Raw genomic sequence first — 27,113 nt, 5'->3', positions numbered from 1 at the left:
ATATGGCCTTCAACTGCTTCCAAAATAAGGTTTTCAGCAAATAAATATGCGAGTGGAAAAGGCAAATGCAGTCTAAGATCTGGAGTCAGGAAAGCCGGTGAGATCGACCTTAAAGTGCAGCGCACTAAAATATTTATACATGCATTTGTGAAATATTAATGCAGCATCCTACAAACACATGGGCAAGTACTTTGGGGCAGGGCACCCTCAGACTTCTTTAAAGATTTGCCTTTTAACTGAGCACAGCTTTGGGGGAAGCTCCCTTCCCCCGGGCCCTTTCCTTTCTGCTCATCTTACTGTTTTCTCCTCTCTCCCTCCTGGCTCACTTTTCCCCCACTCACCTTCCAAAACTTTCCCTTTCCTTCCACCTCTTCCCATGTGCTTCCTCAATCTCAGTGCCTCTCCCTGATCCTTTTTATTCTGGCTTCCAAGGCCCTTCTCCTGGCTTTCTGGTCAGCAACACCATTCTTTTGGCCTGGAAAGCAGGGCCCAGATTTCTATGTTGTTACAGTTCCCTTACCATCTTCACTCAAGGGTCCAGGTAATCCATCTCTTTTTCTTCTCCCTTCTCCCTGTGGGTCCTTCTCCATCCACATCCTTAAAAAGTCCCCTGCCCCTATCTTGACCATAGTTGGCAGGTGTATTAGTTTTTTAGGGCTGCCTTAACAAAGCAGCACAGACTGGGGGCTTAAACAACAGACATTTATTTTCTCACAGTCTGGAGGCTAGAAGTCTGAGACTGAGGTATCAGCAGGGTTGGTTTCTTCTGAGGCCTCTCTCCTTAGCTTATCATTGGCCATCTTCTCCCTATGTCTTCACGTGGTTTTCCTTTCATGTCTTAAATCTCCTCTTCTTATAAGGACACCAGCCATATTGGATTAGGGCCCACCCCAGTAACCTCATTTTAACTTAATTACCTCTTTAAATTTACGCATATTCTGTGGTACTAGGGGTTGGGAGACACAACTCAGCCCACACCAGCAGGGTAATGGTAATAGGGGTAGTGGGAACACAGGCATTATATTCTGTATCTTGGCTGATTTTTTCGTTTTTTTGTGAGGAAGACTGGCCCTGAGCGAACATCTGTTGCCAATCTTCCTCTTTGTGCTTGAGGAAGAGTGTCACTGAGCTAACATTTGCGCCAGTCTTCCTCTATTTTATGTGGGACACCGCCACAGCATGGCTTGATGAACAGAGCTGGGTCCGTGTCCAGGATCCGAACCTGCCAACCCTGGGCTACCGAAGCAGAGCATGTGAACTTAACCACTACGCCACTGGGCCATTCCCATGGGCTGATCTTCTTGGGCTGAAAACCTTAGGGAAGGGTGTAGAAGATAAGTGCCCTGTACCCCAGAGGGGGTGGTTCAGTATGACCTTTCAAGGTACTGTCTACTCAGCACTCCCACCCTGGGTGCTCCCTCAGAGTCACAGGCACCTGAGCTGAAGAAAATCAGATGCAGATAGCCCTAAAAGAAGCCAAGCATCAGGTAAACCAGAAGTTTAATAAAAATGAAGGAAATCACAATACAGTGGGCTGGCAATGGGCTGCTTTAGGAGGCCTGATATGTTGGTCAGCCTGACATGCTGACCCCATGTGGGTTCTGGGAGGTCACAGGATTGGTCCCTCACACCCCAGGATTCACTTCCCTCACTTGTCTTGTTCCCGTCGGGGAGGCCTCTGTCTTCCTGGTGTACTTTTGACCAGGCTGGCTCTGCACTCCCTCATCCCTTGTGGATAGCTGCCTGAGTCTGACCTTCACCCACGAAGATGATGTTCATATGCATCATTTTCTTAAGTCCACACTCCCACCCCAGGCTCTGAGGTTGGCAGTCAGGTGAAAGCTGTTTTATGGAGAATAAGAGCTTTGGGAATGCCGGAGCCGCCTCTGTAGGAGACAGCCACAGCTCCCAGGGTCTCCTGGCTCCCCTGAAAATTCTTCTGAATCCTGCAGGCCCACCTCTCTTGCAAAGTGTTCAGGAATGCAGAATGCCTGGGTGCTGGTGACGAGCGGGAACCAAGAGTCTGTACAGACAGGGGCCCCACTGGTCCTGGGCCTCCCTGGTGACCATGGAGAGCCGGGCCAGTTAGGAAGTACTGCTTCTCCTCCGGGGGTGGAGGGCCTTCCTTCTGGCAATGTCCTCCTCTGTGTCACTCTCACAATTCCTCTGGAAAAAAAAAAGAGGCCCAGGGCAAAAGGGTCATAAGATGCCAGGAATGGGGTTGCGTTGGGCGACGTGGGCTGATACACCTGGGCTTGGGGCCTGCAAGCCAGGGAGGGAGATATTGAGAGGAAGCCTGTTGCTCTGTCTAGAGACTGGGGGTGGGTGGGAGGAGCTGGGGAGGGACCTGAAATGGGGCCAGACCAACAGCCTTGAGGCCTCCTTCACAGGAGGAAGCAACTAGGGGAAATAAGCAGAGTGTCTAGGGGTAACCAGGCACCAGGAAAAGCCAAATTCTATAAATAATGAAGATTATATCTGGTATCTTTTGTGGACCACTTGGATAGGTTGTCTGTGGGCTGGTGGGTCTCATGAACTCAGCCTAGAAAGAATGGGGGGAGGGGCAAGCCACAGGGATCTCCCCAAGCTCTGATCTGATGGCCACCACTCTACACCCCCGCTTCTTGGACCGGCTTAGGCTGCACCTGTAGCAAGACTGGCCATGCACTTTCTCCAGGGGAATGGCTTCTGTGCTCCATTTTCATGAAAGAGGAAAAGAGTAAAGTGCATTCTAGGCTAAACCAGAGCTGAGGCAGCCACCGTGGAGGTCATAGTGCCCTTTTCATTCAGGCCACATCAATGTAATCAAATTATTAAAATTACTAAAAGAAGTACTAATTCAGAAAGACTCAAGCAGGTCATAAAACATCTGTTGTCAGGGGCCGGCCCCGTGGCCGAGTGGTTAAGTTCATGTGCTCCGCTTCAGCAGCCCAGGGTTTCGCTGGTTCAGATCCTGGGCGCACACACAGCACCGCTCATCAGGCCATGCTGAGGGGGCGTCCCACATGCCACAACTAGAAGGACCCACAACAAAAATTATGTAACCATGTACCGGGGGGCTTTGGGGAGAAAAAGGAAAATAAAATCTTTAAAAAAAAAAAAATCTGTTGTCAGATGTTCCATTTTAATGCTTCCTAAACAAAAGGGTCTATTATTATTCTTTTACAGGAAAGTCCCTTTGGGAAAGCTGTATAGCAGATGTCTGGAACCCAATCCTTTTCCACTTGTAGGGTGGGCCATTGAGCTGATGGTGCTGAGTGCTCGCTCGAGTAAAAAGAGGACTATTTTCAAATGTTTGCACAAGGACAAAAATTAGGAAAGAAATTCACGTTCTTTTCAATTACTGTCTGGGCCTCCACCCCGGAGGCTTGCATTGTTTCAGTGCAACGCAGCCTGAAAGGCACGTCCTCTGTCGGCCGTGCGCCTTCCCAGGGCCTTCTCTCCTTCCCCTGCCTGAGCCAGCTGGAAACCCAAGGTCAAGATCAACTTTAGCCAAATACATCCTGGACCAAGTCTGGCTATGACAATAAAAATAACTGAAGCTCTGCTGAACAGCAACTTTTTAGCAGGAGTCGGAGCCAAACCATAACAAAGTAAGCTGGGGGAAGTCTGCCTGTCATCAAGAGGGATTTTCAGAGGGACAGAGTCCAGGCCCCTTTTACAGCAGATGAAGAAAGTGGCTAGGAAAGGGACATGGCTTGGCTAAAGCCACACAGTTGTTTTGGGCCTCTGGAGCCATAAATCCTCAAGTCCCGGGCAAGATGAAGAATCAACAAGAGCTCAGGCTGAAGAAAGAGGACCCAGGGATGTGTGGGGGGAGGGAGGAGCGCAGGGTCGGTGCTGGGTCCTGGGCTGGAGCCCCAGTGCTGTGTGTCCTGAGGCTGCTCCGGACTGACCACCCATTTGTCTCAGGCAGTTGCCTTCCAGCCTCTTCCTGAGCAAGAGTCACCTTCTGTCCTGATCTGTGCTGTCCCAGACACTCCTGGGGCCCTCACCACAGTCAGGGAGCAGTGGGGAGCATCTGTCCAGGGAACCTCTACCAGCTGAAATACTAACACTGTATTCAGAAGCAGTGGCACTGCATTTTAAAGTCTACGGGAGGATTTTAAACAATAACGACTGCTAACGTATTCGGCACTTATAATGCCAGCCTCTAAGAATATGTCATCATTTAATCCTCATGACTATCCTATGAGGTAGGAACTATTGTTAACCCCAATTTACAAATGATAACATTTTGGCACAGAGAGATTAAGTAATTTCTTCAAGGTCACACAGCTAGTAAGTGGCAGACGCGAATCCTGGCAGTCTAGCTCCAAGGCCACACTCTTGATCAGTATAGTATATTATAAGTCCCTCATTGTAAATGTACATAAAACAATAATAAGCTAATCAAATATAAGATATTGTCTAAATATTCTTCTTCTTCTTTTTTTTTTTTTGAGGAAGATCAGCCCTGAGCTAACATCTGCTGCCAATCCTCCTCTTTTTGCTGAGGAAGACTGGCCCTGAGCTAACATCCATGCCCATCTTCCTTTACTTTATATGTGGGACACCTACCACAGCATGGAGTGCCAAGCTGTGCTATGTCCACACCCAGGATCCGAACCAGCGAACCCCGGGCTGCCAAAGTGGAACATGCGCACTTGACCACTGCACCACCAGGCTGGCCCCTAGATAGTCTTCTTATTCTTACTAATGGTAATCTAAAGCAAAACAGAAATGGAGAATTGAAAACTGAATATAAAGTTCCCCTTCTACTGCACATCTTTGGATCGTCAGGAATAAAATTTGGTTTGTCTGTGGTGGTCTAATTATCTAGAGTCCTCAAGGTCCCCAGCAGGCCACAAGTCCTCAGGGAAAGGCTGGGGCGGTGGAGCAGCAGCAGAAGTCCCTTTGAAGGCCCACTAAGAAAGGATGGAGACCTCCAGAAGCTCACGCTGCCCGTTGGAGTGCTCCCCTCCCAGCCCCACCCCAGTGGTCCCCCTGAACACGTGGCCTCCACTGATCACACAGTACAGAGGAGGACAGGACCAGCAGAACCGGCTGGAAACAGTTAAGACCCACCTGCTCCCCCTGTCCCTGAGCTCCAGGCCACCCCAGAATTCCGCTCAAAAAGAGGGCCCTGTTTTTACTCACCAGGTCCTCATCCGGCCTCAGGTGCACCTTCTTCAGCAGGGAGCGGGTGAGGTGGTTACACAAGGAGACGATGCTGAAGGAGAGCTGAGGGAGGGAGAGAGAAGGAAGTGCCAGGTGAGAATGTGCACGGAGACCCTGCGGGAACCAGGAAGCCGCCTGGGCCCCTGCCCCCACCCCTAAACCCTGACACACCTTCCACCGCCTGCGGACATATTGCTTCTTGAAGTTCTCCAGGTTGACCGCGGACTCCCTACGCACCAGGGCTTGCTGGTTGTCGACAGGCTGGGAGACAAAACAGGGCGTGGTGGCTGATGCCCGGCTTCGGACCGCAGCCACCCCTGACCACAGGCCATTCCTAGCCTGACCCTGGCACCTCCCCACCAGGCAGGGCATGCAGAGGGACGTCGGTAGCACTGAGGGCCATGGTTACAGATGTCTCAGCTGTTCAGGAGATGTCCTTGGTGCCCCCAAGCTATTATTACCACAGCCAGACACACAGGCCAGCGGGGCTGGAAGCTCAGCCCCCTGAAGGGGAAGAGTGAGGGAGGGCCTACGATCGTGGGTCTCTTTGGGGAAGGGTCACAGTAATACAGCAGCCTAGGATGCCCAGTGTGCACTGGCTGGTCCTGGACTTAGCAGAATGGACGCCTTGTTGGCAGACAGAGAATAGTATTCCATTCAAAGATGAATTGAAGGAAATAGGGGCTTCGATGGGGGTGGAGAGGAGCCGAGATGTGTAGTTGCCCTTCACAGTCTGGCAGTCAAGGCTCTGCTTAAATCCCAACTTCTCCAAGAAGCCTGGCATGGCTTCTCTGAGCCTCACTTTTCTCATCTGTAATGTGGGGATAATACATGACATTATGTCATGGGGTTGTCAAGGATTAAACGAAATGGGTATGTAGAGTGCTTAACCTACAGATGCTCAATAAATAGTAATAAATTACTGATAGCCTTCTTGGCTTCTCCAGTCCCTCTTTTTTTTTTTTTTTTTTGCTGAGGAAGATTTTGCCAAGAGCTAACATCTGTTGCCAATCTTCTTCTTTTTCTGCTTGAGGAAGATTTGCCCTGAGCTAACATTGGTTGCCAATCTTCCTCTTTTTCTGCTTGAGGAAGATTAGCCCTGAGCGAACATCTGCAACAATCGTCCTCTATTTAGTATGTGGGTCGCTGCCACATGTCTGATGAGTGGTGTAGGTCCATGCCCAGGATCCAAACCCGCAAACCTGGGCTGCTGAAGCAGAGTGTGCGGAACTTAACCACTATGCCACAGGGCCGGCCCCCATTCCCTCTTTTGAATTTTGAAGTATAATTGATACACAAAAAAATTGGACATATTTAATGTATACAATTTGATGAGTCCATTCCCTCTTGAATTCCTTCCCTTTTATAAAGCAAGGTTTTCCTAGATCAAGAGATCAAGAAACGGGTTTCAGGGGTTCTATGAACCTTCTGAAATGGTTTGCAAATTTTAGTGTGTACACTTGTATCTGAAAGGTCAGAGCAGCATCATTCATAATAGCCAAAAAGTGGAAACAACTGAAATGTGCATCAACATTTGACAGACGATTGGATAAGCAAAATATGGGATATCCATTCAATGGAATATCATGCAGGAATATTATTTATAAAAAGGAATGAAGTACTGATACACGTGACAACATGGATGGACCTAGAAAACATTACGTTAAATGAAAGAAGCCAGACACAAAAGGCCACATGTTGTGGGATTCTATTTACATAAAATGTTCAGAATAGGCAAATCCATGGAGACAGAAAGCAGATTAGTACAGTCCCCCTTATCTGCAGGGAATATGCGCCAAGACCCCCAGTGGATGCCTGAGACCACAGGCTGTACTGAACCGTTTACACGATTATTCCTATACATACATACACGTCCATGATAAAGTTTAATTTATAAATTAGGCACAGTAAGAGATTAAAAACAACAATAATAAAATAGGACAATTACAACAATATGCTGTAATAAAAGTTACCATAGATCTTAGCAACCTCAGCATATGATTTTTTCTTTCCTTAGTAAGTTGAGAACTTTCAACGTTTTCACTTAAAGGAAGCATTTTACGGCTTCTCTTTGGCATATCCGAATTGCCAGCATCACTCCTCTTGTGCTTTGGGGCCATTATTAAGTAAAATAAGGGTTACCTGAACACAAGCACTGCCATAAAGTCGATCTGACAACCAAGGTGGCTACTAAGTGACTAACAGGCAGGTAGCGTACACAGGGTAGACACCCTGGACAAAGGGATGATTCACATCCTGGGTGGGACAGAGCAAGATTGCATCACGCTACTCAGAACAGTACGCAATTTAAAACTTATGAACTGTTTACTTCTGTAGTTTTCAACTTAATATTTTCAGACCATGGGTAACTGAAACGGCGGAAAGCAAAACCACAGAGAAGGGGGGACTAATGCTGCTGGCGGGGACTGGAGAGAGGGGACAATGGTAAGGACTACTAAAGGGTATGACGTTTCTTTCTGGGATGATGAAATGTCCTAAATTAGATAGCGATGATTGTTACACAACCTTGTGAATATACTAAAAGCCACTGAATTGTACACTTTTAAATGGTGAATTTTATGGTATATGAATTATATCTCTATAAAAAAAAATTAGTGTGTATTTACAGGTATGCATTTCCTCTGAGGAAAGTCGATAGCTTTTCTCAAGGGACTCCATGACTCCAGAAAATGAACTGCCCAGGATGATCCTCAAGGTCCATCCAGCTCTCTTTTCCCCTCTGGGCTGACAGCCTCCTCACAGCAAGGCCTCACTGAGCACCACTGTGAAAGCTGAGTGAGGTAGCTCACAGGCTCCTGAGAGCTGGTCTCGTCTCCTAATCACAGCTGGGGCACGCCTCCATGCTTGTTTACTTTTCATCATGGCGCTAAGCACCAGCGCAGACTGCTGGCCCATACTGCTCTGGACTTAAAATCTTCTAGCAGGAAGCCCTTTCCATATTCACCCAACCCTCATCCTCCTGGAAGGCCTCTACGTATTTCAAAGCCCCATTCAAACATGACCTCCTCCAAGACAACTTCCAAGAAACCATGTCTCTCTCCCCGACACGACCACAACACACGTGAGCTCCCTCACTATATACAGTACATCATCTGTCTCGGTCAGCTCCGCAGAGGAGTCGTCCCACTAGTGGAAAACAACTTGAGGACACAGGAAGAATTTTCTTTATGTTTTTGTCAACATCCCCTGCCCCATCTCCTCCCTACTCAGAGCATAAAAGGTGGGTGCTTAAGGTGTATGGTTAAATCGTTTCCCTGAGCTGCTGAAGAGATAAACTGGAATGAAATCCTAGGATCTGGGACCTGCTCACTTTCGCCAATGAGAGGCCCAGCCACCTGGCTCAGCAGCCATGACACCATGCCTGGGTGTCACGACACCATGCCTCCCCACGGCTCTGCCTGGGAGTAAGCAGAGTCCTTGGAGGGGGTACAGAAGTAGGGAGGAGTGGCCCGCACAACCTTGACATGGAGGGGAGAAGAGAAAGCCAGAGGCTAGTCACCCTCCCAAACTGGAACACAGTGGTTTGGGCCAAAGAGTACAGGAGGAAAGAGAGGCAGGGAAGAAGGAAGACGGAGAGGGAAAAGAAGAGAAAAGGAGGAGGGCGCTGAGGGGACCATCAGGCCACACTCTCCCAGCTCTGTCCTTAACTGCCTCTCACCTCCTCTGCCACACCTGCAAGCCCAGTCCTGGGTTTACATCTCACCTGGAAGGGAGATGCTGAAGAGGGCAAAGTCTGCCTTTTGCTGGTAGTAAAGCCTTCCAGCAGCTTCCTGGCACTCCTGATGGGACCCAACAAGCTCACCAAGACCCCCAAGGCCTGTACCATCTGGGTCCTCTTCCAACCCAATTTCCTCCCTCTCTCCTTCCTGCCTCGGTGGCTCCCATCACGTAGGTCTGCTTGCTGGGCCAGGAACCCAAGGTCTCAGGGTCTTTGCCCTTGCTCCTTCATATATTCACTTTGTCACTTTGTTCAGGTCTTTGTCAAAGGTCACCTCCTCAGGGAGGCCTTCCTTGACCACCCTATATAAAATAGCACCCCAAGTGCCCCGCACTGCCTGTGTCCTACTTCTCCACCGCACGTGTCACTACCTGACATTTTATTCTGTATTTATTTGATTTTTGTTAGTCGCCCTGCCCTGCACCTCCCAGAAACTGGTATCTCCTTTCCAGGGTGATTTCCTGCCTCCCCAACCCACAGACATTTCTACCTCTAACCTCACTGATGTCTACAATTCACCTTTGAGCCTAACCCTTGCAGGGGATGCATGTGCTTCACTTGCAAGGTTGGAGGAGGTGGAATAAGTAGACTCTGGGCAGGAAGGGACTTCCTTTCATCCACTTACCGACTGGCACCCTTGCCAGGAGAGACATGCCTGAACCCCACAGCTGGAAGGTCAACATGCAGGCCAGGGAAATCCCATGAGTGAAAATCCCATCTTCCATCTGGCCCAGCAATGCCAGCCACTGAGCAGAGAGGCCCAACTAAAATATCAGGTGGGACCCTTCACAGAGGCCATTAGTGGGAGGTGACGCTGTTATTTCCAGGGCCCTGTCTATATGCTGCACACAACAGAATGAACCCTGAGGAGGAGGCCACAGGACTACAAATCTGTCAGGCTGGCCTTTCCTAATCCATGGGCCTCCTCGGTTGCTGAGAGGCTCACCAAATGCTGATGCTGTTATCTAAGGCTTGAAAGTCAGACAGACGTAAATTCCGCAGCGAAATCTGTTCCCAGAAGGAACGTGGCATTAACACTTTTGATTAAGCTGGGGGTGTGAGGGGGAATGGAGCTATGTTCCCCCTTCTTGTGACCTTCCCCTCCCCATAAACAGCAGTGCCCACCTTCTGGCCTTGTGGTCCTTCGGCAATACCAGAGAGCTGGGGCAATTCTGACCAGGCTCCTAGGAGCCTGTTTTGTGTCTGGGAAAAATGTCGGGAAGGGAGGCAAGGAGACAGAACACTGCGGTTGAAATCAAGTTTTGTTTATGCAGATGCAAATGCCTTTGGAGAAGTCCAGCGGGTGTGCTAGGTCAGCACCGACATCCTCAGGGCAGGGAGAGGAAGCAGCAGCCATCCTATCAGGCATGAAAAAGGAACCCCAGCTTTATAGGAGAAGTGCCCCCAGAAGACTTTTTTTCTAAATACCAGGCCTCCTCTAGAAATTGCAAACAGTTTGCAACTTTTCAAGCCACCATCTGTGTCATCTCTCCACGGGAAGCCAGGGACACATGATCACCCTCTTCCCTCTCCTGCCCAGGTCTGTCACTCTGCCCCCCACCTATCTCTCTTAATCTTATAAGTGGCATATCCACCTCTCCCTTTTGCTGGCTGGAGCCTGGGCCCTGCTGGCCTTAAGCCCCTGTTCTCCCAGAAAGGAGTGCATGAGGCTTACAGGTGCCTGCGTCTGTATGGATGCAGCAGGGCTGTGTCCCTGCCGGTTGTCCCCTAAGTCGAACAAGCCAATGGAAAGAAGCAGGAACGCCCCTTCCCTTGCCTGACCTGGTCTCACTTTGCAAGTTAGGTCTCATCACAGATACACTCTCCTTTAATTCTCTTCTCTGAGAACTTTGGTTTTCAGGGCAATTTTTCATCCCCAGGAAAAGCTTCAAAAGCTCTCCCTCCTGTCCTGTTACAGAAGACAAGAGACTTGAGTGACAACAACCCAATGCCATGTGTGGATTGTGTTTGGATCCTGATTTGAACAAACCAGCTGTCACAGATCACCCTTGAGAAAAGTGGGGACATGTAAGTATCAAATGTGTATCCAGATATTAAGGAATTATTCTTGATTTTGCAGGTGTGATAATGGCACAGTGATCATATTAAAAAGAAAGTCCTTATCAAAAATTCATGCTGAAGAAGTTATGAGTTAAGGAAGTCTGAAGTTTGCTTTAAAATACTCCAGAAAATGCAGTGGTGGAGGATGGAGGAGAGAGGACTGGCCACACCTTGCTTACTCTTGAAGCAGGGTAAGAGGTACACGGAAGTCACTATACCATTCTTGATACTTCTGTGCAAGTTTTGAATAAAATTTCCCATAACAAAAAGTTAAAAACAAAAACTCTCCATCTTTTTAATCTCTGTAATCTCCTCTTTAATCTCCATTTAACAGTTCCAGGTCCCTGACTCCAATCTGGGCTCATCCTCACCCCTCCAAATTCTACTGGGCACCTTCTCCACAAGGTTACAGCTTGGGGGTGTCAGTAGTGGGGAGACCTTCCTTGAGAAGGTTCGCTCCCTGCCGCCCCTCTCACCCTTTCTCCCTCAGAGTTTGTCTCTCCCCTGTTTTCTGGACTATTAGCTACCTCTATTTTATCACTCCCCACAGCTTTTCCTGTCTCCCGTTTGATTGGGCCCCATCTGTCCTAACACTGAGTCTTTTATTCAGGGACTTTTCTTGTCCTTATCTGTCACCTCCCTATAGAGGCAGAGCACAATCAGTGTTTGTTCAACTAAACTGGCTCCTTCTGCTCCTCAAATATGCCCACCACTGGGTTACCTCTCCAACGCAAAGAATCTTCTCCACAGGCCAAGAGTTTCACAGACAGAGGAGAAAAGGCCCTTCAGTTCCACAGACATTTACAGAGGCCAACAGTGGGGGTGGTAGCTGGACACACAGCCACGTCCCACACGAGCCAATAGCGCTGTGTGATAGGGGGAGGCGGGGAGCCACCATCTTCATAATCGCCTGTGGGGAAGCGGGGGCTGTGGGAGAAGGGGACACAGGGAGGAGACTCTGGCTTCTCTTGTCATTATTACTCTGCCCCATCCCTTTACTGCCAGCCTCCTGCATCCACAGAATTATCGGTTACCACACCATCCCCACCCTTCCCAGTGCGAAGCCAGGTAGTCATGAGACACGTGCATCTGCCTCAGAGCAGGGACAGGCTGCTGCCTTCTCCAAGCATCGGCTCTCCAGCGTCCTTGGGAATCCTGATTCAGGAAGACGTCACCCACTTACCCTCCCCTCCCCAATGGCCCAGGATGGCATTTGCACAGAGCACAGGGGCCGAGCTTTCATTCACAGCCTGGTGAGTGAAAAATCCTCCATGACGGCAGAGGGGCCTGCCCACAGAGCAGCATCCTCCAGGCCTTCTTCTTTCTAGGTACCAGTGAAACATTCCACTCCCAACACCCTACCCCACTGTCATCAGCCCTGCTCTGCTCTTGTCTCCACTGTTAAAATGCCAGCTGTAGGCACGTGGGGAAGAGCTAAACAGGTCCTCTGGCTGAGCACTCCACAGGCCTCCTGGGGCTCCCCTCGGCAGCAGGGTCTGGAGTTGGACCAGCCGGGTGACAGAGGAAGGTCACAGTCTTCTCTGATTTCCTTGAAAGACTTGGGGACATTTCCCAGTTCACTTCAACTTTTCTCTGGAATGTGTTAGTACAGAAAAGGGTCTGTTTATAAAACATCTAAATGACAAGTAGTTACCAGCAATGACATGAACACAGAGGAGATGATTCCACTACTGTGAGGAAAACGACTTTTGGCTCTGACCCAGGCCTGGTAGGTGACTTTAGACAATCCTGTCCCATAAAATGAGGGTGTCCGGTGGATGGGGTGTGGCACATGCCACCATTCTACAATGACTGCTTCTCACTCCCTTTTCCCAGTCTCCCTAATTCAAATCATCATCAGCATCTTACTCTTTTACTGCATTTTATTTTGACCTTCACAGGAAAGTTTGCCCTGAGTCGCTCAATCAGGGGCTTCCTTTCCTTAGGAAACCTGGCTTTATGGAGGTCAAGGTCTACTGACGTGGCCAAAGGGACCTTTCATATTTGCAGTGTCTGATGAGAAATGAGTACATCACATCCCATGTCAGGGCAGGTAAGTCCTTGGAGGGATTGTAGGTGTCATTTGTACCAATTCTCCCAGGCAGGGTATGGGATACAGGGCTTTGCCATCTCCCACTGATTCCAAGATGCACATTTTTGGATCTCTGAAATCAGGATGCATGTCCCAGTCAATGGTGTCCTATCATTGCCGTTGGTCTGAAGTGAAGGAGGTGCTTTGGGAGATGACCACACTGCTTCTGCCAGCCACGGGGGCCACTCAGCCTCAGACTGTCAGATTCTCAGACATCAGAGTCTCTGCTTGAGGTTCTTTTGGACCACACTAATTGTGCAAATTCAGAAAGCAAAGCTGCATGAGTCCCACCGGCCTGGGGCTCCTACTCTCAGGGGAGACTTTTTCATCCCTCCACAAGTGTCAGGGCTGAGGCACACGTTTCCTTGCTGTCCCTCTCCGCATGTGGCTTATTTCTCATTTACCCTCTCAGTGAGTGCATCTCAGCTTTGTGTGGGGTCTTCTATTGGACTTCCCACCTTGGGCTTTTTTTCTTTCTTACTTTTGGTACATAAAATGATGTATCTTCTAATCAAGATTTCTTATATTTGACAAAAAAAGTTTCTGTTACAAATATATATGATATTTGAAATGATCCAGCACACTGATAGAAAAGGAGAGAGCACTTTGAAGAAATGGTTTCATAGGCTCGAAATCTCATGTCTCATCCTAAACCACTTCCCGTCTGTACTGCTAACTAGGCATCTTCCCCCCAGCGTCTCGGGGTGTTGACTAGCCCAGTATCCATCATGGCGCCCCATGACTCTTGGGATAAAGGTAGAGCCCTTTAATAGAGCAAAGACATGCTGGTCCTGCCTCCTCTCCAGTCATGTCTACACCACACTCTTATTCTCTCCTCTCCAGCTTTCCTCTGTCCCAAACTTCAGCCTTCCATGGCCCCTCCCACCACAGAGCCCTGGCATGATGGGTCTGTTGGAACACTTCTCTCTCCCTGGTTTGCTTAGCTAATCTCAGCTCCAGTGTCACCGCCTCAGGGATGCCTTCCCTAACAAGATCAGATGCCCACTGCAGGCTCTTGCAGTGCTTCTCTTTCATAGCATATCTCCCAGTGGCAGTTCTCCATTGGTAGAACGTTCTTGATTAATGTTGGAATCTTTCACTGGACTGCGAACTCCGTGAAGACAGGAAACATGCCTGTTTTCACTCAACATTGTATCCCCAGTGCCAAGATAAGTGCCTGGCAGTTGGTAGATGCTCAAAAATTATTTGTGAATGGATGGATGGATGAATCTGCGTATAACCTGCCCTCTTAGCAGCCAGTAAATTCCTGGACCCTGGGACAGTTAGGGGAAGCAGAAAGAGCAACTGAGTCATTATCAGAAGCCTTCTGTTTTTGCCACTATTTTGACCTTGAGCAAATCACTTCTTTTCTGTTTTCTCAACTCCAAATTGGGAATAACATTGACCCTGCCTATCTGATAAGGGTATTTTATGAGGCTGTGAAGGCACTTTACAACCATACAATCTGTTCCCCTACCCCAAGCTTCTAGCACAGCGCTGGGCCCACACTCCATGCTCTGTCCATGTGAGTTGGTTGACTGGCCCTCCTCCAGGAAAAGGGAGATGAGATCATACAGTCCTCAGGTAGCTGTGCTCAAAGCTTCGGGTCAAGAAGGGACCACGGAGCCTTGTGCTTCCCAATCTTAATGTCAACACTCTTCAAAAACTCTCATGGAGTTTCTCAGATCTTTCAGGGCCCAGTGCCCTGGGTTCACAAGAAAAGGAACCTTCTTGTTGAGTCCCTTTGGTCTTCATTCTCAACACAAAGTTGGGGCCCTTAGCCAGGGGAAAGAAGAAGAGTGAGATGCTGCACCTCGCCTCCTGCTCCGCAGGCTGATCTTCAGATAGGGACAGGGCTGGATAGGGATAATGAACTATACCTTCTAGGACACACTTCTTTTTTAAATTTTTTGTGAGGAAGATTGGCCCTGAGCTAACATCTGTTGCCAATCTTTCCTGTTTTCGCTTAAGGAAGATTGTCCCTGAGTTAACATCTGTGTCAATTGTCCTCTATTTTGTATGTGGGATGCCACCACAGCATGGCTTGATCAGTAGTGTGTAGGTCCACGCCCAGGATCTGAAACTGCAAAACCCAGGAGGCCGAAGTAGAGTGTGTGAATCTAACTACTACGCCACTGGGCCAGCCCCCATACACACCTCTTGAGATAATTGTCTGAAGGTATGAGGCATTTCACCCAGAGCTGGCAGAATACATGAAGTTGCCTACTTTTCCTCTGGGATCTGACCTTTAATATTCAGGGGTATATTTACAGCAAAGTCTCACTATTTCATCCCATATGCCTTATCTTAGAGTTCAGCATCTTGGGTTTCTGTTTCATCTGTATCAACTAGCTATGAATGACCCTGCGTAAGTCATTTTCCCTCTCTGAGTCAATTTCCTCATCAGTTACATGGAAATAATAGTCACAACAACAATAATACTACCCACCTTCCTCTCTCACAGAGCTCATTTAAGGATCACATGAGGTCAAAGACATAAGTACTTGCTAAGTGAAAAGTCAATGCAAACGAAAGGTAACATTTTCTCTGTGCATTTTAAATACCTGCTTCTATGGCTGGAAAGCACCAAGCTGACTTACTGTTATCTCTAGTTAACTCGAATATTACCCAAGATCTGCAAGCTGCAAGGCATGGGGGTGGGAGACATGAACAAATCCATCATCACAAATCAATTATCAAGCATCTCCCCAGGGCCAGCCATCTTCCCTCTGGAGAAGGGTACAGTGAGGGGCATTCATTCTCGATGGTTTTAACAGCTTGGCTGCCCTGCCAACACTCTCCCAGGAAATCAGGTTGGTGAGAGGAGGTGCAGGATGAATAATTAGCTAGCACCCTGTGATTCTGGATTCTGTGAAGAGGGTGGAAAGCTATGCTACAGACACACACCCCTGCACGATGATTCTAGCTGATGCTCCGGCATGGCAGTTGGGAACCAGCTTCTGCAAACCATCCAGGATGCATTATTGTCTGGATTCTGGTGCTCAGAGCTTCAAGTTGGCCAAGACTTCCTTGCTGCACGATCTGTTGAACAGCTCCACTAGGGACTCACTGGTGTCCCGGTGGAACACAGAGCCCAGGCCATCTATGCTTCTGCTCTCCAGCTGGAAGCTGCCCATCAGTTCCTGGATCCACTGTAGGTCTGCTGAGAGCTCTTGCCTCAGAGCCTCAAACTGCACCTGCAGATGGTCCAATTTCCTGGCCATGCTTCCGAGGCTGGACCCTGTGGCCTGGATGTCTTCTCGAAGGAGCTTCTTCAAGGACTCCACTTTGCGGAACTCATACCTGAGCTGGGACAGGTCCTGCCGGGCACTCTCACTTTCCTCTCGGTACCAAGCCTCCTTCTCATTGTAGATGGAGACCAGAGCCTCCACATCATCCTGGATGGTATCATGGGCCTCTGCCAGGGCACGGCATCCCTGGTCCACCAGAGCCACGTCCTCTACCACGCGAGTAAAACGCTCAAAGTTGACATAGGTGTTGTTGGGGGGCATGCTTGAGTGGCATTTGAGAGTGTACTCTCTCAGGCGCTTGGTCTTCAGCTGGACGGGCTCTGTCTTCCGTTGTTCTGGGGCTCTGACTTCTCCTTTGTACTGGTGGGTGTTTAGACAGAAGAGTCAGGGTTAATTTGACACGTGCTCCAAAGGGCAGTACGAGGTGCAGGCAGAAGGCACACGAGCAGCCTCTTTGGCATTCACTGCATGCGTCAGGACATGTGGAGGCCCAGAGTGGGATGAGCACCCCTACATACCGTAAGAAAGGTGTAGCAGTACGTGGGTGCCACCTGCATGCTCACTTCAGGACATGCTGGTCCACGGCCATTAGAGAGGGTCTCCACACGCATAGCATTTAGGGGTGCTTGCACAACAAGCAGGTTATAGCCAGGACTCTGCAGGCATCCACTCAAGGGCTGGAGCACACCAGGCATGGCTGACAGAGGGAGGCTGAGGGGCCTCTCTCCTTCAGCATCACTAGGTTCCTTGGGCCTCAGCAACACTCAGCACACTGAGCAGGGAAGCAGCCCAAGAGACTCCCCACCTCAGTGCTCTGGGCCCACCTCAAATGTAGAGGGCCTTGGCCTTCCCCATCCTTCAATGAGCAGATGAACCTGACCTTCTCCGAGGGCTGCAGCGCTCCCTGCTCTCCATCTCCCTTCTCATCTGCACCCTCAGATCACCCTCGCCAGCCACCTCATTTAATAATCCAGGTGAATGGGAAGTCTGGTGACGTCCCTCGGTGTGCACATCTCATCAGTCAGCAAAACTAGGGTCAGAATCCCAGTGTCCTGATCCCCCCCTGCTTTTCACTAGCACTTTACTGTACGTGATTAGACTGCAAGGCCCTCTGAAAAACCAGCAGCTGGAAGCCCGATTACAAAGCGGGTTAGGCAGGGATTCACCTTCGCGCCTCCACCCTCCCCAGAGGGATTGAAACTGCCCTGAGAGCAGCTGCCTCTCTTCCCCACCAGGCTCCATCTCAGAGCCCTAGTCCCTGAGGTCTCCCGGTGCCTGAGGAAGCTGGGTGACTGGTTTGACTGTCATCTTTTACTCAGAGCTCCAAAATCAGAAAGAAGGAGCTCTGGTTACAAGTTGTGGTTTTTAATTGTCATCGATCTCTCTCTACAACTGGGGAGTCCTGATTTCTGCTTGAGAATGATGGTGACATGTCCTCTGACAAAGAACACTTTGCAAGATGGCCTCAAAGAAAAAGGGTTTCGACTGAGGTTTGCGAGGGTTTCATTTCATAAGTCACCTCAACCTGTAAAACATAAACGTAAACCTATAAACCTATTTGAACAAGCCCAGACCCTGCGGAGCCCCCGACCAGCTTTCATCTGTGCCCGAGGATCAGTGTTTCAAGCAAACGCCTTTCCATGGGCCCTCTGCATCCGGCCACTCTAGCCAGCCCTGGCAACAGAGCAGGGACCTGCCTGCTCACTAGAACTCATCACTGTCCTTACCGTGATCCAGGGGTGTCTGAGAGCCTCTTCAATTGTGAGCCGTTTCCTGCAATGAAGATGAGAAAACAGTGATCCATGAGGACAGAAGCTGAGAGCGACAGTCTCTACTCTTATTCTTTTTAGACCTGCATTTTGGCATTTTTTGACTACTGCCGTCACCAGAATAATGGGGGATACCAAGATGGACGAGGAACTGGCTGAATTCCCTACACTCCAGAGAAAGTGGTCCAGGCAGACCTCTCAATAGATTGACATTACATAAACCCTCGTCCTTGGTCCCAAAGTTGAAGGGTTTAATGCCATACTATAGGAGAGTCCTAGGTGCTCATTCGAACTTCCAGCTCTGCATTGCCAAACCTTTGGTCTCTGTTTTTCTATTTGTCTCCTAGATCCCTTCTCTGCCCTTCCCTGCTGTGTTCCCAGTAGGATGATCCTACCTAGCACTGCCCTTAGACAGGGAATTCTGGCCCCTGCACTTTAGAAGACCCCACTCTAGCCTCCTCTGAAGTCTGCGGGACCAAGAGGACACGGCCTTCTAGAGTGTGTGGACCTTCCCCCTGCCCCATCTAGGCCATTCTCTGGGCACCCAGCACCCTACAACCCCTAGCCTATCTCCTGCTTTGAGCCCATAGCTGCAGGGCTCCCGATTGGCCCTAAAGAAGGGGTAGGATTAGTACGTCTCCTATCCTCTCTCTTAATGACCCCTCTGAGCCTGCCTCCCCTTTCTCCCAGCTGAATTGGCTTGAAAATGCTGCCTTTTAAAAATTCTAGTTCCAGGTGCCTTTGGGAGACACTGCACAAGATAATGAGCCCTAGAGAAACCCAAGCTGACTTCTAAACACACACACACACACACACACACACACACACACACACACACACACAGTTATTTGCATTTCAGTAGGAAAAGAAAGCAGAAAGACTTGAGCAAACAAGACAAATGCCAAGTCTTAGCCGGTCCACACTTCTCAGCACCTGCCCAGATTAGACCACAATAGAGTGGATGACAGCCCGCGCAAAGTGGGGACAGACTGACAAGTCTTTGGGAGAGGCAATAGGAGGAGGTCAGTACCTGAGAAGCCAGTGCCTTTCTCTGTCCTCTTACCGGGTCTCTTTAACTAGAAGCTTCCGAATGAAGTCCTTGGCCAGCTCGCTGGTCTGGCTGAAGAATTCCTCATCAAAGTTGTAACTCACTGCTGTGATATTTGCCAGCGTTTCCTGCTTCGTGTCTCCCAGGAAAGGGGACGCTCCACTCAGGCTGAGTACAAAGAGGGAACATGTGAAGGTAGGAAGGTAGATGGAATGGGGAGATGCACTCAGGGACCCCTAACTCGTACTGTTGCATGGGGATGGGAGGCTCCTAGCAACAGTGCCTGGCCCCTCTGGGCAGCCAGTCAGCAGCCTTTTCTACTGGGTCCAATTCAATACACTTTATGGAGCTCCCAGTACGTAGTAGGAGTAGGACAGAGAGAAACTGTATCTTCAGGGGACTCAAAAAAGAGGGGAGAGAGACACAGGGGCATGGCTATTCATAATCCCCAGCAAAGCAGGGCAGACTATAACAGAAGGCCAGAAAGAGGGCTGAGGCAGAACAGGACAGAGGGGAGGTCCTGTGCAGGCTTCCCGGGAGAGCTGACATTTACATCAGTTGTGTCTTGAAGAATGAAGAGGTTTGTCACCAGTCAGAGAAGAAGATGGAAGGTCTTCTAGGCTAGTGGAGCAGCTTGAGCAAAGCCTGAGAACTGTGGAAGTGGATGGCAATTAGGGACCGGACCAGCGTCTGAGGTTCCCCTGCAGGGTTTGTCAAGGATGTGTCATCAAATAGTGACTCCCGAATCCACCGTCTCCTGACTCAAATTCCAGTTGCTTATGTGATACCTCTTCCCAGATGAGCCACTGTCCCAGAAGTCATTGGGTCCAAACTTCCCTCCATGCACTCCCTGCCTTGATTAGTGTCACTTCACAAATGTGCCCAAGCTAGAAACACAGCCACCACCTCTGACTCTTCCTTCCATTCCCTCACATCTAACTGGCCAAAAATTCTCATTGGTTCCATTTACGAAATATCTCTTAAAGGTCATCCCTATCTCCGCTGATGCTGTCTTAGCATGGTAGCAGCAAGGTGCACTGGGAGAAATTTGATATTTCAATCCTGGGTTTGAATCCCAGCTCTGCCACTCATGTGTGAACCTGGGTAAGTTACCCAAGCCGAGCTTCAGTTTCCTCATCTGTAAAATTAAGAAAATAAAAGTCTCCACCTCATATGATTGTTATGAAGAATAAATATATAAAAAATGTTCCATGCAACTCCGGTCCATACTAAGAGCTCTGGAATTGATGGCCATTATTATTGTCATTGTTAGAACACAAAGAACCTTCTACCACTCCCAATTTTCTATAGGATCACATCTAAACTCCTGAGCAAGGCACCAGAAGTTGGTCCCTACCACATGCTCAGTACATTTCACCATACTAAACATACTCACTTTTCCTTTCCTCAGCAGGACAGCTCTTCCTTCCTTTTCCACCTGGAGTATTAACCTCATTCTGTATACCCCAGTTCAAATCTCTCTCTTGTTAAACTTCTGCAGCCCCAGCAAACCAGTGGCTCTCCCATCTGTTCCAGCATAACCTCTAGCATAACCTTGGTCCCACCAGGTGACAGTTACCTGTCTCCCTCCGACACAGGCAAGCAGGGCAGACTGTCCCTCATGTCAGTATTCCAAGTGCATGGCACAGTGCCCACCATGAAGCAGGCAGTCAATAAACTGTGTGGAATTCAATGAGCTACAAGAAGGCTACATGTCCTGTAAACACTGGAATTCCTTAGTATTTCAGTATGGAAACCAGAGTTCTGAAGAAATCAAGGTTTCAAAGATCTGATTTAATAGATCTGGGGTGGGGCCTGGGGCATGATGGGTATTAAAAGGTCTAATGAGCAGCCAGGGTTGAGACCCTCTGCTGCAGTGCAGGGGGTCCACCACATCATACAGAGCTCCCAGTCCAAGTGCTGCTGGAAGACGCAGAGAACTGGTTTATGTGGTGTTGAGAGAATGATCCCCTTAGCTGTTGAGCTCTGGTGTCCCCTGTCCCCTCTGACTATGGGCTGACTCTTACCCAGTTTGCCATAAAAACAGCTGTTCCAGAGAAGTCAAGAGTACAATCCCGCTTACAATCACAACAAAAAGAATAAAATATCTAGGAATAAATTTAACCAAGGAGGTAAAGAACCTATACAACGAAAAGTATAAGACATTACAAAAGAAATCAATGATGACATAAAGAAATGGAAAGATATTCCATGCTCATGGATTGGAAGCATAAACATAGTTAAAATGTCCATATTACCTAAAGCAATCTACAGATTCAATGCAATCCCAACCCAAATCCCAATGACAGTCTTCACAGAAATAGAACAAAGAATCCTAACATTTATGTAGAACAACAAAAGACCCCGAATAGCCAAAGCAATCCTGAGAAAGAAGAACAAAACAGGATGTATAACACTCCCTGACTTCAAAATATACTATAAAGCTATAGTAATCAAAACAGGATGGTACTGGCACAAAAACAGACACATAGATCAATGGAATGGAATTGAAAGCCCAGAAATAAAACCACACGTCTACAGATAGCCAATCTTTGACAAAGGAGCCAAGAACATACAATGGAAAAAGGAAAATCTCTTCAATAAATGGTGCTGGGAAAACTGGACATGCAAAAGAATGAAAGCAGACCATCGTCTTACACCATACACAAAAATTAACTCAAAGTGGATTAAAGGCTTGAATGTAAGACCTGAAACCATAAAACTCCTAGAAGAAAATATAGGCAGTACACTCCTTGACATTGGTCTTAGCAGTACCTTTTTTATTTTATTTTATTTTATTATTTTTTTGAGGACGATTAGCCCTGAGCTAACTGCTGCCAATCCTCCTCTTTTTGCTGAGGAAGACTGGCCCTGAGCTAACACCCATGCCCATCTTCCATCTACTTTATATATGGGATCCCTACCACAGCATGGCTTTAGCCAAGCAGTGCCATATCCGCACCCGGGATCTGAACCAGTGAACCCCGGGCCACTGAGAAGCGGAATGTGCAAACTTAACTGCTGCGCCACTGGGCTGGCCCCAGCAGTATCTTTTTGAATATCATGCCTACTCAGACAAGGGAAACAAAAGAAAAAATAAACAAATGGAACTACAACAGACTAAAATGCTTCTTCAAGGCAAAGGAAACCATGAACAAAACAAAAAGACAACCCATGAACTGGGAGAAAATATTTGTAAATCATACATCCAACAAGGGGTTAATTTCCAAAATATATAAAGAACTCATACAACTCAACAACAAAAAGACAAACAAGCCAATCAAAAAATGGACAGAAGATATGAATAGACATTTTTCTGAAGAAGATATACAGATGGTCAACAGGCACATAAAAAGATGTTCAACATCACTAATCATGAGGGAAATGCAAATCAAAACTACAATGAGATATCACCTTACACCTGTCAGAACGGCTATAATTAACAAGCCAAGAAATAACAAATGTTGGAGAGGATGTGGAAAAAAGGGAACCCTCATACACAGCTGGTGGGAATGCAAACTGGTGCAGCCACCATGGAAAGCAGTATGGACATTTCTCAAAAAGTTAAAAATAGAAATACCATATGATCCAACTATCCCACTACTGATATTTATCCAAAAAACACAAAATCAACAATTCAAAGAGATTTATGCACCCTTATGTTCACTGCAGCGTTATTCACAACAGCCAAGACGTAGAAGCAACACAAGTGCCCATCGACAGATGATTGGATAAAGAAGATGTGGTATATATATATACAACAGAATACTACTCAGCCATAAAAAAAGACAAAATTGTGCCATTCGTGACTACATGGATGGACTTTGAGGGTATTATGCTACGGAAATAAGCCAGACAGGGAGAGACAAACACCATAAGATTTCACTCATGTGGAAGATAAACACACAAGGATAAGGAGCCCAGATTAGCAGTTACCAGAGGGGAAGGGGTAGGGAGAGGGCAAAAAGGGTAAAGGGGCACATACGTATGGTGATGGATAAAAATGGTGGTGAGCACAATGCAGTCTATACAGAAACTGATATATAATAAAGTACACCTGAAGTTACACAACGTTATAAGCCAATATGACCTCAATTTAAAAAAAAACCCACAGGATTTTCCAGACGTGCTGTGAAGGGACAATGGTTGGGAAGCAATGATGGAATAAACACCTATTAATCAGCCATGTCTTATGTGCCAGAGCAGCGCTGGGAAACTTACACATGTCAGCTTATTTAACCCTCACAATGCACCTGTAGCGGGAAGTTTGCAATTCCTAATTTTCTGATGAGAAAAACAGGCTGAGAGGTTAAGTATCTGCCCAAGACCAAAGAGATGGAAAGTGACAGATCCACTACACACGGGGCTACACAGGAAATCTCTGCTTAAGCAACTTAATACTTCAGGGACAGGAAAGAGAGACTCCAGGCAAAAAGGAGGAGAGAATGAAAGAGCTGGGGAAAGGGAGGGAGAAAGAGAGAGAAGGAAGAAGCAGGATCAGGGAAGGCATGGCAGCTGGAGAGCTGTCTCAAGCCTTCCAAGTGAAAATGGACATTCTCACAGGAAGCCTCAGCCTGGGTGAGGCTGAGGGGTGGGTCCCTGGCCAGGGCGGGGATGCAGACACAGCCCACGCAGATGCAGGGCCACAGGCTTCTCTCCTGGGTTCCTGCTCAACCTCAACCCCAGGGTCAAAAGTATGAAATGGTGCTAAGAGCACTTAACTTCAGGTTTGCTGTGTGGATTGAATGCATTTGGCTCATAGTAAATGAGCAAATCAGTAAAATCAGTAAATGTCAGTCTGTCTGTCTGTCCGCCTGCCTCTCTCTCATTCCTCCCGGTTTCCCTAGATCTAAGTGGGTCTGGGCCCCAGGATCAGGGATACTCACAGGATGTAGGTGATGACGCCTATGCTCCTGCAAAACAAAGAACAGTCAAGTCAGGGTTCCTGGCTCTAATCACAGACCGGCACCAGCCTCCTCGCGTGGTTCTCAGGGGAAGTGGTCACTTGCCCCTCCACGATGGCCTCTGGATGCGATTTTAAGCCCTGTGCCCCTCTCCGTCCACTCTTCAGCAGCAGCCTGGGACGTGTTTGGGGTCATTGGGCTCTGGACATTGAGTCTGAGGACCCAAGTTCAAGCTCAGACTCCTGCACTTGCAGGCTGTGACTGGGGCAAGTCCTTCATCCCTCTGAGCCTCTTTTTCCTCATAAAATGAGGAGAATGATAACTACCTCAGACAACTGCTGGGAGGATTTTAGAAAACCAAGTAATCAAAGTGCTCAGCCAACTGTAAAGCACTGTCCAAACGAAATGAGTCCTACCCGTGCAGAGAATCAACCACTGTGGTATCCCCTGACCCAACCCGGCGCCTGGAACACGACAGGCTCTCAGTGGTCCCCTGGTCGACTGCCTGAATGACCTAGTGTTACTATTATCTTTATTATGGCTGTGGCAGGCCTCAGGGGTGAGCCTGAACCTCCAGCCTCACCTCTCCCCTTGTCCTCTGCCTCAGCCATGTTCTAACCAGCCTCAGCTCCAGGCCCAGCTGCCCCCTGTTGCCCAGGCCACAAGTCCTGCAAACCTGGAGCAGCCAGAGGCTCTGAAAGGTGAGTGTGGAGAAAGGGGATTCATGGGCAAGGGGGATGTCAGCCAGAGCTAGGGTCTGAGGCTTTCTGCCCTTGGAAGGATCCCTAGGCCACCTGTGTGACCTGTACAACTTACCACATGTCAGCCTCCAGTCCCAGGGGCTCATAGTTCACAATTTCTGGAGCTGAAAGAAGCCATATCGAAGAGTCAGCAGGAGGATGAAGATGAGAAGAGATGGCTATAGGGAATTTTACGGAGTTTGGAGCCAAATGTCTCCATCCTAAGTCTCCACTAAGGAAAATCATAGGAGTGGATGGAGATAATCCAAGTCTAAGAATTTTGAGGAAGGAAGTTCCCTGTTATCCTGGTAGAAACCTTTCACAAAGAGGCCTTGACAGTGAGGAAGAGGGAAAGTACATGGGAAGACCTGAGAAAGGAAGAGGAGGGTACAGAGAGGGAGACGCAGGAAGGAGAAATGGGGTCTAGCGACAAGGCCTGCTTTAAAACTCTGGCGCAAACTAGTCAGGTCAGCGCTGAACAGCGATGAAGAAGAAAAGACGGCAGAGAAGGAATCCACACTATTTTTCCTCAGCTCTTTGAAGGTAATATTCTATTGGACACTGGCTTCCATTATTGTTTTGAGCAGTATGATGTCAGTCTAATTATTGGGTTTTTAAAAAATAACTGCTCCATCTTTTCTCTCTGACTACTTTTAAGGTCTTCTCTTTGTCTTTGTACCCTAGAGTTTAACTATATTGTGTCTAGGTGTGGATTCATTTTTTTTTTCTGTTTAATATACATTATCCTTTCTGCATCTGGGGATGCATGTTTTTACCTAAGTTCTGAAAATTCTCAGCCACTCTCGCCAAATATTGCTCCTCTATCATCTCTATTTCCTCTGCTGGGATGCCAAACAGACCCACCTTAGGCTTTCTTTTTTTACCCTCTTTTGCTTATCCTCTCTTTATGTATCTATGTCTTTGTCACTCTGTGGTACTCTAGACAATTTTTTTCAGCTTAGTCTTCCAATTCAATTCTCTCCTCAGCTGTGTGTAATCTGCTATTTAACCCATTTATTGAGTTTTAAATTTCCACAAGTATATATTGAATTTCTTTCTCTTTTTTTTTTGGTGAGGAAGATTGTCACTGAGCTAACACTTGTGCCAATCTTCCTCCACTTTGTATGTGGGATGCCACCACAGCATGGTTTGAGTGGTGTGTAGGTCTGTGCCTGGGATCCGAACCGGCGAAACCTGGGCCACTGAAGTGGAGTGTGTGAACTTAACCATTAGGCCACCAGGCTGGCCCTATTGAGTTCCTTAAAGTTCTATCCGATTCTTTTCAGAATTTGCCTGGTCATTTTTGACAGTCTCTTGTTGCTTGCTCATTCTTGTGATTCTACCTTTTTTTATATATATATACATTTCATTTATTTTATAGTCAACGGTAGATAATTTCAGTATCTTAAGTCTTTGAATATCTGAATCTTGCTAGTCTCTAACTGAAATGCCAATATGCGCACTTGCCTGTAGGAGAGGTCCTCCTATTGAATTTTTTCGCTCCTCACAGCTCCAACTCTAAGTTAATTTCACCGGCTTTTGGGGGTGGGACAGGTGATGCTAAAGGAATTACTACCTTTAAAGATGTCTCTTATTTCCTACGAGCCCAGAATTGCATTAACGAGAATATTTTTCTCAAGAATCCAGTTTTGGGGGTCAGCCCTGTGGTCAAGTGGTTAAGTTCACATGCTCCATTTTGGAGGCCCGGGGTTTCACCAGTTTGGATCCTGGGTACAGACATGGCACTGCTCATCAGGCCATGCTGAGGTGGCGTCCCATATAGTACAGCCAGAAGGACCTACAAGTAGAACATACAACTATGTACTGGGGGGCTTTGGGGAAAAGAAGAAGGAAAAAAAAGAAGATTGGCAACAGATGTTAGCTCAGGTGCCAATCTTTTAAAAACAAAAAGGAATCCAGTTTTGTAGTGAGAGGCTTTTGGAAACTGGGTCCACCACGCTCCTGAAACCTGACACTAACTTTTTAACCCTGAGTCTCACGAGGAAATTTCAAAGGAATGGTGGGAGTAGCGAGGGTGGTTACAACCTGTTTCTCAGGAGTCTTGGGTAAAGAAAGTCATCACAATTTGGGCAGAGGCTTAGAGAAGTCACCCTATGTATATAAGGTGCAAATAAAAGCAATTCTGGACTGGAGTGAGTGATACTGGCTCATGAGAGTCAACTGTGTGCATCTCTTCCCAACTCTGAATTCAGTGACAACATATTGGTAGCTTAAAATTGGCAAATACTATAAATTAGGGTTTTATTTTGTTTTGAGACCTGGTTGTTAGACATTTACCACCATACCACTGGGCAAAATCCTCCACAGTCTGGCCCCACCCAACAATAT

At 47.9% G+C, this 27,113-nt stretch overlaps 1 protein-coding gene across 9 annotated transcripts in view; it reads right to left on the bottom strand.

The window, feature by feature from the left end:
• Nucleotides 1-1,483: 1,483 nt before the first annotated feature.
• DAPK2 (death associated protein kinase 2) overlaps nt 1,484-27,113 on the bottom strand; it is a 116,354-nt gene continuing 90,724 nt past the window's right edge. For 7 of the 9 annotated variants that reach the window (XM_070577590.1, XM_070577587.1, XM_070577612.1 and 4 more), the window contains 7 exons: nt 24,841-24,889; nt 24,007-24,033; nt 19,136-19,288; nt 18,031-18,076; nt 5,332-5,421; nt 5,140-5,223; nt 1,484-2,166 (listed from right to left, as the gene is read on the bottom strand). In XM_070577590.1, coding sequence (XP_070433691.1) covers nt 2,086-2,166; nt 5,140-5,223; nt 5,332-5,421; nt 18,031-18,076; nt 19,136-19,288; nt 24,007-24,033; nt 24,841-24,889 — 530 coding nt within the window. In that variant the 3' untranslated portion in view covers nt 1,484-2,085. Of the gene's footprint in view, nt 2,167-5,139; nt 5,224-5,331; nt 5,422-12,825; nt 16,664-18,030; nt 18,077-19,135; nt 19,289-24,006; nt 24,034-24,840; nt 24,890-27,113 lie in introns of those variants that run through there. The other 2 variants (XM_070577608.1, XM_070577576.1) reach the window with 1 other exon arrangement.

This window comes from Equus przewalskii, chromosome 1 (assembly GCF_037783145.1).
Source record: "Equus przewalskii isolate Varuska chromosome 1, EquPr2, whole genome shotgun sequence".
Taxonomy (NCBI): domain Eukaryota; kingdom Metazoa; phylum Chordata; class Mammalia; order Perissodactyla; family Equidae; genus Equus; species Equus przewalskii.
Note: the sequence above shows the minus strand (reverse complement) of the source record. Positions and strands in the feature narration are given on the sequence as shown.